This window comes from Sinohyriopsis cumingii, chromosome 8 (assembly GCF_028554795.1).
Source record: "Sinohyriopsis cumingii isolate HCF-2022 chromosome 8, ASM2855479v2, whole genome shotgun sequence".
Taxonomy (NCBI): Eukaryota; Metazoa; Mollusca; class Bivalvia; order Unionida; family Unionidae; genus Sinohyriopsis; species Sinohyriopsis cumingii.
The window spans coordinates 40051216-40067189 of record NC_142968.1 but is presented as its reverse complement, the minus strand read 5'-3'; the positions used below and the strand labels follow the sequence as shown (position 1 = coordinate 40067189).

The window sequence follows — 15974 nt, the reverse complement described above, 5'->3', positions numbered from 1 at the left end:
GCTGATTGGTCAATCGAGCAGAATGATTGACATCTGGCGATAGGTCAATTGAAACCGAAAACAAGTATATTTGATTCCGAGAATTATGCATGCGTGTTCCTGAAAGATAATACATGAGATCTGAGGTAACTTGGTACAAGTCGGGCGTCATTACCTAATAGACACGTGTGCAATCAATATCGCGATGATGAAAGCCGGTAAATTTCAGATATGTCTATGGGCTATGTGTATTTCTTTTGAAGGTAAGTACATTTAGTTTGATAATGTATATACTATGTACAATATTAGCTTGGACTTCAATAATTGTTTTGTCATGCTGCTATACTTAAAATGGCGAGTATCCATGTATGCAGCTAGGTGTAGTGTGAGGTCAAATAAAAATAGCCCATATGAAAGAGAAAAGTCAACGTTTTTTTTTAGCGGAACCTGATTTTCAAGTGTCAACTGCATGAAGAAGAATTATTCTAAATTTGTCTGTATATACAAAAGAATATATTGACTGGAGTAATGTTGCTCATCATTTAATACTATATCGAATCCATTTTGCATAGATTTGCCTTTGTATTTAGAATTATAATGTAGTTTTTCATATTTCTCACATAGTCGGTGCATTTTATCTATAGTGTGTGCAGTTTCATATTTTGATATTATAACACGTGAACATGCCACTTTATATGATTCTGATCAATCCAGATAAGCCCATGAAATTAATGTGCAGTATTCTCTTTGAATGACCGCGATCGTTGAAAAACCTTTTGAACCCCACCTTCTGGAATGTTTTGTTCAGAATGAACATTTTGGTAGCCATTTTTCAAGTCGTGTCGCGAAAGGAAGTTGAGAAGAATTTATCTCGGATGTCTGAATATGGACAATTTACCACCAGAGAAGTTTGTTATGTCATGTATGACAATATCATGATAAGAAAAATGGCGTAAAAGAAGAGCAAGAAGACGTAAAACTAAGGGTATTGCTCATTTTATAGCGGGGTTGGGGTGGGGGTTGGGATGGCGATATATATATATATATATATATATATATATATATATATATATATATATATATATATATATCATAGAATCCACCTGATATACAAGCGTAGTTTAAATGCTAACTTACAGAAGTAAATAAACTCACCTCTGCTCACTGAAAAATGTGGACATAAACCAGTCTCCCAAATGACAGACCTTTATCCAACCACAACATATTTACGTTGTAAATGTGTGATTCCAATCCGACTCGAAAAAAAAATTGATTTTCTTCTGTACAGTCTACTGTTCCAAATCAAATACTGCAAATGTCCGATCACTAATACATTACAGTAAAAATGGGAATTTTTGCATCCAGTAATCGTATTTGACATGAAAATCGCAACAATGTAATGCATAGTTGTGAAAGTGACATGTTAGGGTAAACACATATTCTAGGCCTACCGCAGGTGTGCACCGCCGTTTTTGGCGAAGGGCCAGATTGCATTTTCTAAGACCACTCGAGGGCAACAAATACTAATTTCTTCAATATAATTACAGTTCACGGGCCAGATTTCTTTGTTGTTTTAATTTGCCATGAGGGCCGGACAGAACACGTTCGCGGGCCGGGAGTTGTGCACCCCTGTTCTACCGTATCAAACAATGTGACATCACAGGCATTGATCATTTTGTGTTGAAAAATTATTTTGTCTGTGTAAAATGTTCTGTTTATTAGGATGGACCTTTGTTCTTTGATTATGGTTTGTAAAAAAATACATTCTACTTATACTAGTTAAACTTTCTTTGGTACTATATTTTATGCATAAGAAAAGAAATGTGCATCATCAGTCATAATCAAAATTTATTCATTCTTCTTTCTATCTAAATACTTTCCACTGAAACAAAAACTATATGATAAAATGAAACTCAAAAGAGTATTGATTTACTATAAATTTATGAAAAGTGTTGAATAACATCCACCTTTTGCTCGCCAAGGTTCGCAAAAGCTGGACATTATTCAACTCGTTTTATAAATTCAATATTAAATTCTTACCCATTTGAGATCCCCTAGTTATGGCTTGCGATGACGTCATCGGCGCCCGCGCGTGTGGTGTAGAATGTGGACAGTGTAAATGTGGACAGTGTGAAATGTACAGCTGAATTTAATGTATTTATACAAATTATACTATCCCCGCCACAACTTTCCCTTATTAGATGAACCGAAATCTATCAACATTTTATGTTGTTTCACTCATGAGGGGTAAGAAGTATATGGGTTACCCTACGGACGATTATAAACATGGTCCCGGCACTCAACGGACATGGGGAATTTAACATGGTGGGCTACTCTGCGGAAAAGGGGAATTTAAACATGGGTGGGCTACTCTACGGAGAAGAGGAATTTAACACAGGGAATGTATAGTGACAATGTATTAGAACTGTCTAGGGACAAGGGGAATTGGAGAAGGGTGATGTCACGGCACTGGACACTGGGGAAACATTGGTAACAATGTTGCAAGTGGGTGACCTCAATCGGACGGAACAGTGAGGAACAGTGTTGCTAGTGCAGTGATTCTCAAAATGTGCGCCTCAGCACATTTGTGTTCCGCGAGAGATCTGCAGGTGTGCCGTGGGAGTTTTGAAAAATATATAAAATTGCTAGCGTTATGAAACCTTGAACATATCGAAAAATGTAATGGTAAATCAATGTCGCAAAAGTTAAAAAAGTAACATATATAAAAACGCAATCTCTACAAATCTTACAACCGAAGAAAAAGAACAGCTGATTGATTTAAAAAACGATACATTTTTTCAGTCAACATTTCCCGAAAAGAGCCTGGATGAGTTTTAGATCTCAATCAAGAAGTCATATCCTGCAATCAGTTCAAAAGCAATCAAAGTAATTCTGCCATGTGTATCTTCGTGGTTTTGTGAGTTTGGATTTTCAGAATTGACTTAAATCAAATTGAGAAACAGAGATAGACTTCTTAAAATCGACGATGAAATGCGTACTTGTTTGTCGACTTTGGAGTCTCGCTTCAATCTCATTTGCTCTCGAAAGCAGGCGCATCCTTCACATTAAATTTAAAATTAAACATATATGTAAAAATGAATAAGTTCTTCACCACAAAAATTGTTAAATCTTTTGAGGTGTGCCGTGAACATTTTTAAATCTTTTTGGTGCGCCGCAAGACAAAAAAGGTTTGAGAAACACTGTGCTAGTAGCTGAACTGAATTCGCGTTACTGTCTAGGTATGGACAAATACAATAAAGACATAGACATAGAGAATGGTTAGAGACATAAATATATCACTCAAACAACAATACAACCGACTAAAATAAATTTATGCAAGAGAGAATAGGCATTTTTTCGAGACATGTTAGTGGCCATGAAAAGGGCCTTTGGTTTCTTCTTCTTCTTATATTTCCTCCAGTTCTTCCACCATCTCCTAACTTTCTCGATTATTCCTTTCTTCTTCTTCTTTTCATACTCTGCTATCCTGTCAGGGTGTCCAATGGCTCTGAATTTTTCCTGCATCTTTACATAATTTTCATTGAGTCTGTCAAAGGCCGCTTTTTTCTGTCTATTGTATTTCTCCTTTCTCTCCTTAGCCCATTTATCTTTTATCTTCTTCACCTCTTCTTCCATCACCTTTCTAACCATGTGTTCTGTTGATTGACAGTAAGGCCAATCTGTTAAATACTCTATTTATTCTTTAAAAAAAATCCCTAACTTTTGTCACACTATCAAGGGCCTCATTCAATTTACCCACTTTAACACACCCAGACTTAATGAATCCTTCAACTTCTCCACGTCCTCCTCTATGACGTATTTGACCAGATCTCTGGCTCCTTCATACTCTTCACTTGACTTGTCACAAAGTCTAGGGCAACTGGATACCTCCATTCAGCTGCAATCCTTTTTGCCACAGACGTTGCATCCATCATCCAATACCAACCATCTTTTACATCATTAACCAAATTAATTTTTACCGTGTTGACCTGACAACGAAGGTAGCCAGGCTGCTGCTGCTGCTGATGATGATGATGATGAGACTGCATTAACGTCGCTTGCGCACATCGTGCATGCGTGACGGTTTAAATTCCGCAATAGCGGACTAATTAATTGTTCCAGAGGGACTGAAGAAGAGTCTCATCCCCCAACGCATGGATGTACACAGTGTACTACTTAATTGTTTCTCTTTTCGGTACAATTAAATCCCACGGGACAAATGACGAGCGGTATTAGAAGCACCCCTGCTCATCGTTATGAAGTCTGAATCTACTGCTTTGCTTATTGAGCGATTATACCCCACATATAGCGCCACCCAGGTACCGTGCTTACATATTCATCGGGGTAGTATGTTTAATGTGTGCATATCGTCACACTATTTGATTCAATGACCGGGCGAGGGTGGGTGGCAGGGATATAGTTAGGAAAGGATCCGTTGTAACCTCCAGGGTTAATTTAGATCCCAGTTTCCGAAAAATGAATAGCGTCTTGCAGAAGTTTGAATAAATGCATCTATGCTGTTGGATGTATGGAAAGAAAGAAAATATCAACGAATTTTTTTTATGAAGTGGGTAATAAATCCTACTTTATTTTGGTTGGTTTTAATTTATGACATCTGGTAGTTTGAGGTTCTATATGAATAGGTAAGTTTCCGCCGTGTGCGGAGGGTCGGGTGACTTAGGTGTTTAGACATCTTATATAATTAATTTGGGGCCTTAATTCCTCTAAATAATTTCGGTGCCGCATTATGCGGCGGGGTCTGATGGTCTTTGGATTTTTGACCACCTTATAGTTATAATTAGGGATCCTGGATAAACGATTTAAATTTTTATTTCTCGAGCAACGCCACATATGCAGCTGGGTCTAATGACTGGGATGAAGCCACCTTATAATTTCTAATATTTCTCGACCAAGTAATTGTAATGAATATATAATATATATCACACCACTTCCTTTTATGCTGAAAGAGAAGAGATGGATAAGAGAGAGAGAGAGACAGAGAGAGAGAGAGAGAGATATGTTGTTAGTAAGTAATGAAAAGTATTGACTCTCTGTGGTAATGGATAGTTAGGATACATTACCTGTGACTCAACTGCATTGCTAGTGTAACTATACTATTTTCTTATATGACTATCTTACACTCTTATAAATAGGATCCGTCGGTAGGTTTAAATAGTTATAATTTACATGGCCTATATTATATATAATTGAATTATTATTGTAATTAGCAGGGTCTGGTGATTTTGATTTTTAACCATCTTATATTTATTAATTCTAATGGTTCAAGAGTCTTACCAATTGCCGATCTCCCATGTTTAGGCAATAATTACCTATACTATTTTGTCCACTTGTGCGGGGGTCCTGATGCTTGGGTTAATGTTCACCTATTAATTATTTAATTGGGGCCCTATGCAAGTATTGATATTGATTTATGTTGTCACATTGTGTGGCTGGCCATATCAGTCCTGGGCTTAGACTGATTTATAGTAATTTACTTCAGGACTTCATATTTGTCACTGCTATTATTTATTCCATCATGTTCTTGATGGTTTCCAATTCTAAAAAGTTGTATTTATCTAAATGTTTATAATACCTACCAGTGGATCGTCAAAATCTGGTGTGTATTGCTATACCCTAATTTATTTATATGTCTTGTTAAATATTGTTACAAATATTGATTACAAGTATAAAAGATCTACAAAGCTTCGTGTAGATCGTAGGGGCAAAACTTATAATAATCGGTTTGAGACATGGATGGAAGAAACTAAACTACATACGTATTAACCGAAAGGCAGTTGTAGTGGAAAGATTTTACAGGACACTGAATATAGGTTTGTGAAAATACTTAACAAAGAATAAAACAAAAAAACACCTGAACGTGTTGCAGTCGCTGGTGACTAATACAATAATGCAAATAAAATATCGGGATGACTTTAGCAAAAGCTAGTGGTAAAGATAACCAGGACGACGTGTCAAAGGAAAGTTTAAAGTAGGCGACCGATTTAGACATAGCATAAGAAAGAGAACGTCTGAGAAAGGTCGTCCTGCAAACTGGACTAAAGAATGTTTGGATTGCATCGGAAATATTCAAAACGATCCATTTGACAATTCGAACTGCAGAGATTAATAGCGGCTTATTTCGTAATTATTTACAAGAAATTCTGACTACCATGAAAACAATCATGCCTGCACTATGATATTCGCTATCCACTTGACGCATATGTTATCTGTAGGTAAGTTGTGAGAAATCATTTTGTTGTGTTAGAATATATATATATATATATATATATATATATATATATATATATATATATATATATATATATATATATATATATATGCTGCCTTTTATCATAACGCAGATTGGCGTTCAACTAAGTGATACTCATCGTTGTTGCGCATTAAAGTGGCTTCTTTAGCATCGGAGTCACCAAAGACTTACAAAAACGGTGCTAACAGCTGCCTCGCTTGGCGCTCAGCATTAAAAGGTTAGTGTAAGGACTGGTCGGCCCGGTGTCAGGATAATGTGACTGGGTGGGACATCATGCTACTTGTCTGCGGCATGATGCCCCAGTGCTAGACATCACTATAAACTGCCACACTGCAGACATCGTAGCGATATGACTGAAAAATTGTTAAAGCTACGTTAAAAATCTAAATCACACACACATTAGCATCGGAGTCATATACCTTTCATCGGATGAAGTTATACATTATGTTAGGTACTTAGAGACATGTCTACTTGGAGCGGCAAGATATGATTTTGTTTGGATTATGGAAACACAAGTAGGGTATTTAGTGTCGAGGCAATTGGAATAAAATGTCGTGTACAGGGGCACGCCATTGCACAACAATCGTGATGTTAAATTTCACTTGGATTTTATTGCAGTCTTGACAGCGGTAAATTGTGAAAAGTAGAGGCTGCACCATCCGTTGAACTAATGACGATTGCATGTCTATAAATCTTGATAAAAATGCTAAAATTAGAGACATCTTGAAGTAATTGTTTCATGATGTATACTATCGGAGGACATTTTCACAGGAAGTCGTTTAATGCTTTTGCATTTTTAGGTTAGGCACACACCGGACGGGTGAGATCACAGACCCACTTTGGCCTCTAGTAATTAAGATATCTGTAAAAGGTGTGCTGTCAACCATAAATGGCCCATCATGACATTACTAACGTTACATTTTGTTACACAATATTTGCTAATACTAGAAATAATTCTTAAATGTGATGAAATAGTCATAATATCAAGTAGAACTGGTAAAATGGATTAGACTTTTGCAAACCTTTGATTTCTTACAGAAGACAACGTTCACATCTTTATTCATTTCGGAATAGGTGTGGAATACAAATGCGTATCTGAAGGCAGAACCACTAATCGCAGTTCCTGTTGCAGCCTGAGTTGCTCAATTTCTGAATATGTGAGTTCATGATCTTTTTTATTTTCTTTTTTAAATAGTATTGCTTCTTCAAAATCGTTTTATAATATGTATAAAATGCAAATCTTTGCAATAACACGTCTCATTCTTTAGGTTTAACCGTCCCGTTTCCTCCCAAAAATGTTACAATGGACGTGACACCACATCACGTTATAGTCACGTGGGATCCACCAGTGGAAGCAGATGACGACATTACAATGTATGTTGTGTCATATTCTATTTTGCCCGATACCAATACCACAAGCAATATCGTAGGAAGGGGATCGCTTTTCTCCAGGATACCTGTTGAAGGACAAGAGGGGCGTTTGTTCAAAATTCAAGTTCAAGCCCAAAACTACGTTGGATTAGGAAATCCGTCTGCAGCCAGATATGCAAGGATAGGTAATCCATTTGTCTATGTCTCTTTGTATGTTCGTATTCTGACAAAGTTAGCCTATAGTTCACATGGACATTGATTTTGCCAATTTTTTTTTTGCACCTCTCTGGTTCATAAACAATCGCTTTTATGTTGCTTGTACAATTAATTGTATAAACACGTTTTTACACAGTCATGGAACTACTAGACCCCTATTCAAGTCTTCATAAATGATTTAAGTATAAGATTCACTTTTTACAGGTTGCGGCAGAACAATCTGGTTGGGTCCTTCAGCATCAACATCATTGATATTTCTGGAAACGGCAGGCACCTATAGAAATGGAGTCCTATGCCAATGGACATTGTCCACCAAGGACACATGTTTCCTGACATTTACGTTTGTTACCCTTCAGTTGGCAGTGCCCAGTAATAAACACTGTATTGACGCCTATGTCAATATTGGCAAGGACCACTTTTGTCATGCGCAGGAAGATGAAAAAGTCATAGTATCGCGTGACAGTAATGTGATTGTGATATTCAACAGTGGCACATGGACTTCTGGAAAAGGGTTTCATCTAAAGATCAGATCAAGTATGTAATTTTCTGTAAATGTCACTTTTACAAGCACTTATCTTCAAAACATTTTTGGTGCTTCATTAGTGTTAAGAAAATCGACTTCTCAAGATCGTTTGATTTAACTTGCACCCTGTATTATATACAGCGAAGAGGAGCTCTGTAACAAAACTTTACTTAATATTCAAATTTGTAATGATTATAATTATACGGAACATGATTTTGAAATCAGTCAATCATTCAATCCAGATTTATTGTTCAGTCTCATTCATATTGTAATATTTAATCGAGCTATACGTGTATTTTACAAACACGAAACAATTCTTGACCAAATACCTTACCTTTCAGTAAAAGTTCCGGGTTCCCCAACATCAATCACAACGCAGTCCAATGACAACGATATCGTCTTGACGTGGACACCACCAACAGGATTAAGCTTGCCAATCACATCCTACGTCATCAGTTACTTGGTTCTACCAGATGATTTGACCTACAGTAAAGTCGTTGAACCAAATTTATTTCAATTTAGAATAGTCAAAAAATATTTTGATGGCAAACACTTGTGGATCAGTATCACTGCTAAAATTGAAGACGTTGAGGGAACTACTTCAGATCCGCTGTACGTCAGAGTTCGTAAGTACAAATCTACGTCATCATTTTGTGGATATACCTGACCTTCATGTCGTAATAATGGTTCACATCAGTTCCAGGTTCTTCAGGCAAATCTTCGCTAAAAAGAGTGTGTAAAGTAATTTTGACCGGATATTCTTAGATCCAGTAATACGGAGTAGACAAGAAAGGTGGACGAAATCACGGTGATGACACCATCTGCGAAAAAATGGGGGACATAATGATAAATTTTCGATCGTAAGTAACCCATTTTAAATTAGTGTTTTAAGTTCGAAGAAGGTGTGTCATATGTTAGGAATTCATCGCCAACTTCGTGAGGAACGTGGAAAAAAAAACTTTTCTTTTAATATTAGACTCATAATTAAGGTGCTTTAATGACAATTACAAATTATTGAAAAATGGCAAAGAAAGGAATGATTCAATAAATCTTTAACATGTGTTTAGCAACTCAGCTTCTGCGAGTTTTGTCTAATGTTCAGTTTATGAAGGAATTCGTTGCAGTAGAATATGAAGTAATGGTCCATATATTTGTGGCTGGGATCCTGTATTCATTTATTTTTATATACGTGTTCTGTTTCCAAAGGAGCAAATGATGGACTATATATATGTGACGTCGAACCTGGTAGGTTTTAATTTGGCATCTACACCGGATGTAACACATATTTGTATCTTCACTTGTTAGTACGTAATCCGTGTTAGCCAAATTTAAGGTTAATTGAATTCGATAAAAACAAATAGTATAAACATCATGAACATTTTAAGTGAGAAATTAAATAGAAGTGCAAATGTAAAATAATAAGAGGATATAGTTCTTGAATCCGCTTCACCGTATCACCCTTCAATTGCCCCAACCAGTATCAAGCTCGTATCTTTGGACGTGGAACATTCTAGCATTCTAGCAAATACGATAGAGTTCTTACTCCAAATGCAAACCACACAGAAAGATTGTTAAACGGTGATTGTGACAATTTCGAGTTAGTGTGCACAAAGGAAAGTAGTAAAAGACGGACAGTCATGCACAATTTTTACATGATTTTTTGCCTTATTTCTTGCATATGAAAATACATTCTGAAAGATTTAATCACTACCAGCTGCAAATCAACGACACTTGGTTCTGAAACAAAATGTCTACAACTCTGAGTAGAATCGTTAACATCAGTTAAAGTGTATTATCAGCAACACATAAAAGTTAACATCACCCAAACATTGTCAATAAAGATTTATATAATTATTCATTATTAATTAATTCTAAATATATTAAGACTAGTAATTCTGCCTACCATTCTCAAGCATCCTTCTATAGAATCCAGGGAGAGCACTTTCCGTTCTGTCTGGTGTATATATTTATAATTCTCTACAATTAAGTCTATATACCTTGATTTCTTTCATAGGAATCAGGAATGATTGTGTAGATAGATGAGAATTATTTACTAGGTCCTCATACGAATGTGTCTGTACACCTGCATGCATATAACACCGATTAAGTAGCATCATGATTGGGTGATGTGTGCTTGGTCGTGAAGGAGTATGGGATATGGTGCATACACTGCAAGGATTTGGGTGCAAATTTGTTAACTATGGTGAAGTGTGTGACATGGGGAGTTTGGAGTGACATTGGCCCCAGGAAGGTCCTAAGTCCAATAATCTTTAAATTTCTTTATTAGCAAGAAACACTGTCGTAACCAAATTTTAAAATGTCGTATTTTAGTATATTAACTTATTGACTCACTATAGTCAGCGCCTCAGCTTACACAGTAATGATGATGGTGAACAACTCGTATATATTTCCTGTAATTCTTATCATTCTGTGGTGACTCTGCTTGTCGAAACTAAAAACAATTTCTTTTCTCTCTAAAACAATTAAGTCAAATCTATCTTCTTAAGGTACTACACCAAGAATTGTATTAGCATGAGGAAATATTGTATTTCTATGTTACACACGGTGTATCTCATGAACAATCAAATCCAAATTGACTGGGTTCCTTACAACGAAGCAATTACAACATTCTGTAGCTAGACTCAAAATATAATTGAATCCGAAATCTAAATCCCTTTTTATCCGAAAACTAATGTTACTTAGATTTTTGTATGATTGTAATGCTCATAATCCTGGTGAGACCTTGGCTACTATTAAAGGAAGCAAACCGCTTTCCAGCTTCTCACTATCGATTCAAACTTTACATCCAGTGTTAATACATCCGGTTAGAATGTCTGAGAAGATTTAATTTCACCACATAATCTATCGATGGTGTAATATAGCCATTCCTGTAACGAGAACTGTTTTGCACATGAAACTCCACGATGCTCTATAATTTTGGGGGTAAAAAGGCCAAAGGTAAGGCTCGCCGTTACTGACAGAAGAAAACTATTTTTCATACGATAAGTTCAGATCTCCATTATCAGTAGATAATACAGTTTCTGGATGGCTTACACTTGGAATAAGGAAAACATCCTGTTGGTTCCATGATACAAAGTTCAAAGTTCAAGGTCAAGGTTTTTGCACAATAACATTAGTTCTCCGTCACCCGGTCTAAACTTTGTGGATTGGTTGCTTGAATTTGGAGTAAGGAATAGTTCCTATTTAGTTAAGGGTCAAAATGTCAAATGTCAATTTCATTTTGTAATGAATGAAGACAAAATGTTGCATAAAATTAATAATTTTGTTTTGACATCAAAAGGTTGAAATCACTGCTGCACACAAGTTAATTGGTTTTGTAAAATAACAGTTTCCCTATAGTAAGTTCTTTGATTAAACATTGTGGATGGATTGTATATAAAATAATAGAAACACTGTTGATAATGGAGTGTAAGGGTCAGAGGTCACTGTCATGGTAAGCAGGTCTAATAAGAAAATGATGGTTTCTGCTCATTAAGTTTAGATGCATACTATGGTTATAGGTCGAGGTCATTGAGACCCTTTGGTCACCAATCTAGAAAGTCAGCCATGCATATTAGTGCCTACCTTAATGACTATTAAACGAGGGGCTGGCGTTTAATGTACATTTAACAGTACTTTGGGTTATTCTTGGTACATTTGCCGACGTGCAAATCTTCTGCGCTTTTCACGGGATCAAGGGTGCATCGTCAGCACAAGTGTATACGTTTTACAAGTGGCTATATATTCAACATTCGGCATACAAATACCGGCTGGCTGTGATAACTAGTTTTATGCCCCGGTGTTTTATTTATAACATGTTAAAATTATTGTTTACATGATGTGTATAGTTATCTCAATTTTCATACAAAACGAAGTATTAAGAAACTACGTCATCCATTGTGGACATAACTGACCTGACGCAAGCTGTCATTCGCGCTAATCCACTTCGCTAATTAGTACACGTTTAAATAACACACCTGCATCCGCTTAACCGTATGTAATTTGCATCCATTAATGGATGAGAAATAATAAGTCAACAATAGATTTATATGGTTCATTCGTGCTATTTACTGCAGTTATCTCGTGCCAATGGTGGCGAAAAATGCGCGCATGGAGATATTGTAAGGTGGATACAACAGATCGACATGTTACTGTGTCTACCTTTAGTCCCTTCCTCAAACGTCGACGATACCATAAATCCCTGATGTGGATTGCGATCGGTCACATGATCATTTGAAAGGACATAATAATTTTTATTGGAAATTATTTTTTATATGTATTATTAGTCTTTTCAAAGCTGTAGAGAGACATACAGTTAAGTGAAGCATTAAACATGCGAATTTGACGTATTTAGTTATAGCTATTGTTTATTCATTCGCGGTCGTGGGTGTTTAACAACAAAGAGACAAATGATCGGTATTATTTGGGGGGGGGGGGGGGGCGGGCGAGAGAGAGAGAGAAAGAGGAATCTCCTCAAACGTAAAGGCAGTAATCATTTTAGTAAATTATATATAGATAAAAATACAATATGCTTCCCTGATTTTACTGCTCAGTGTTTGCACAGTTGTGTATTTTTACTGTTGTTCCTAGTATTTGTGTTGATTATAAATATTAAGATTGAAATTTTGTTCCTGTTATATTTACGTTCACAATATAATGTGCACAAACTTTACATAGCCATTGTTTCTAAGGTCGCGTGCCTAATGCCCTGGTGAAACATTGCCTTTTAAGGTAGAACATCTAATAATAAAGGTCAAGAAGAACGTCTGGTATAGATAGTGTCGGAGTGCTTGTCGAGTTGATTGTCAAAAGTTTTATTGAGCAGGACTACGTGATTGGTGGGTAAGGACCACGTGATTGGTGGGTAGTTATCTTTCGTTTTGAATCATGCCATTGTTTAAAGAATGATCTCAATACCTTACTCCATTAATCAAATAATGTATTAATGTAAGTGATAAAAATGATTACCGATACTAAAGTTGGGTAAATTATGTTTGGGAAGACAACGTAATGCATAATGCCATCACAATTTCTATTCTCAATTGACTTCAGAAATACGGCTCGCTTAATCGCATTCCCTGGATCTTCACGTGTTGAGGGTAACCAATAACTGCATATGTTCTAGACCATCGAGGGCAGTGATTTCGCCTAGAAAGTTTACTCGTCAGTTAGTTTGTGAAGTGTCGAATTTTGAAGTACAGAAAATTTAAAGTTAAATGCATTTAGCAATTAAAGTTATCGCAGTTAAGTCAGGAAAATCTTTGTGAAGGGTCACTCTGAACTTTCGTCGTTCATCTCCCCCATGTCAGTGTAAACTTCAAAGTAACAATATATCTGACCCAGTAAAATTGACCGGGGTATCTTAAAACGGTCTTTAGAAGTAAACATTTGAGCTACCAACCCTAACCACTTGGTAGGAACCTATGTCCACTTATATTTTCAAAGGGAAAATTGTCACGCACTGTCGTACACAGATTCTGAGCAGTCTAAATTTGATGAATGAAATTATTTCTTTGGGAAAGATTAGGGACCCTTGCCTACGATTGGGTAGAATAAATTAGGGCGTACACTTTAGAGCAATCTGACTTTAAAATAACGACCTAGTGTAAATTCTTCAGTCTGAAAATTTCTAGAAGAGGAAACTTAATTGACTCCGGTGAAAGCGTAAAAGTGGTTAGTGGTTTCCTCGTGAAACAAGGAAGGGACCAGGTGATCGTCGTGAAAAAAGCATGTTTAGTGCTAGGATGTACAAGTCCTGAAAGAAAAACAGCGACAAGGAACTACTTTCGGAGAGACGGACGAGACAGCCCGAAGACAGCAGTACGGGAAAAGAGAGAAAGAAGGACGAGGTCAAAATAAAAGGACCAGGAAGTCAATAAAGGGGAAGAACCAAGAGTACAAGTAGGATGAACTAGGAGACGTTGATATACGGTCAAAGTAAATGAAGGTGATGCAATCAATTGTGGACATTGCGCTCTCTTCACCTTTCGTTATGACGATGTAATAAACCCAAAGTTTGACACACCTGTTAAATTCTACTTATATAACCTAACTTGAATTTGAATTACCGTTTTAATTTGTTCTGATTAAACTTGTTATTTTCTTGTCAAAGGGGGCTCTTATAGTTTATTTCTTACCAGTATTCTCGCTCAGTTCTCTGTTGAAATTCCATTCTTCGTTCATTCCTGCCGGGCTATAATATCGAGGGCGGTCATCCTCTGGATAACGCAACCAAACCATATTAAACACCCCTCTTACTAAGAGGGCGACGTTTCACATGTATTTCCAACCAAATAGAAAACACACGCACACACAAACGCACACAAAATGAAAGAATTGTAATAAAATCATTGATTTCTCTCGAATACTATGTTCTCCTGAGAAAATTTATTTCTGGATTCATTTTCCGTCCTAGACTACATGTTTTCTTGGAAGTTATATTGGTACATATTGGTACACATGTCTTTAATCTCTTTCTCAACGCAGAAACGTCCACATAAGTAGCTAAGATTTGTTCAGTAGCCACAGTTGATGGCAAATATTATTTTAGCAGTCAGAAAATGTAACGTATATTTCATTCGTATTGCGTGTTGGCTTTTCTCCATGATTTAATGTTATATTCATGTACATTGTGTGATTGACTTTGGTCAGAAATCGAATTAAAGGCCTACGTGATAAGTGACATTCATTTTGTAAACATCATAATACACATATTATTTCTTTACGATTATAGATTAAACATTCAGGTCATTATTAATGGAGGTACTCATATTTATTTGAGCTTAAATTAAGTACATTGATGTTCATGTTGGAAATTCATTGTGTACCAGCTGTTTTACAATTCTTTTTACTACTATTTGAATAGGAGACCTGATCTTGTTTACACTTATAATATTCTGGACATGAATTTGATGGGAAAATGACCCTTTTCCTGGTTCTTAAATTGTCTTAGATATTTATATTACGGTTCATTATATTAGAATTGCTCATTTCTACCTTAACATCAGAAGTAGATTCAGTTTTGTTGTTATGTTTAGTTTTAGTTTGGGGGGTTGTCTATTTAGATTAATCACTGGGATTACAATGTGCTCATTAATACTGCTTTCTCTCAGCACATACGAGCACACGGGTCGTCTAAGAAAGACATTATGTTATAAAGCTAACTATATTAATTTACTAGTGCTTGTTTTAATAAATGCTAAGTATCAGCTATTTTATAAACTGTTGGGCTTTACTTCGTCATTACGCGCGGCCGACAGTCGGCTACGCTCATTCGTCACTGAGCGTAGCCGTTTGTCTCTGGTGGCTTGTGACGATGGTGCCCTTAATGACTTCGTAAAACTCGCCTTGTGTCCTGATTCAGAGTCTAAAAATGCAATCCACAAAGAGCTCTTTACACGAAGTACAGGCCGACGGGTAGCTTGATATTTTCATAATACGTATTACGTTACAGTATAATATATTTGCCATAAAAAACGAGTCAATCAATTTAGAAAAGAAATGATTAATGAAATGAAAGCAAAAATCTATTCACTTACATTGTAATTGTCATTTTTCCTTCTTCTTCTTCTTCTTCTTTATTATTATTATTGTCATTATTGATGTTGTTGTTAA

At 36.2% G+C, this 15974-nt stretch overlaps 1 protein-coding gene across 2 annotated transcripts in view; it reads left to right on the top strand.

The window, feature by feature from the left end:
• The first annotated feature begins 23 nt into the window (after positions 1 to 23).
• LOC149793329 (titin-like) overlaps positions 24 to 15974 on the top strand; it is a 34894-nt gene continuing 18943 nt past the window's right edge. Inside the window, exons 1-5 of one of the 2 annotated variants that reach the window (XM_089967306.1) lie at positions 163 to 242; positions 7325 to 7407; positions 7519 to 7806; positions 8042 to 8371; positions 8702 to 8986. In XM_089967306.1, the coding sequence (XP_089823432.1) occupies positions 7554 to 7806; positions 8042 to 8371; positions 8702 to 8986 (868 nt within the window). In that variant the 5' untranslated portion in view covers positions 163 to 242; positions 7325 to 7407; positions 7519 to 7553. Of the gene's footprint in view, positions 243 to 7324; positions 7408 to 7518; positions 7807 to 8041; positions 8372 to 8701; positions 8987 to 15974 lie in introns of both variants that reach the window. The other variant, XM_089967305.1, reaches the window with a different exon arrangement.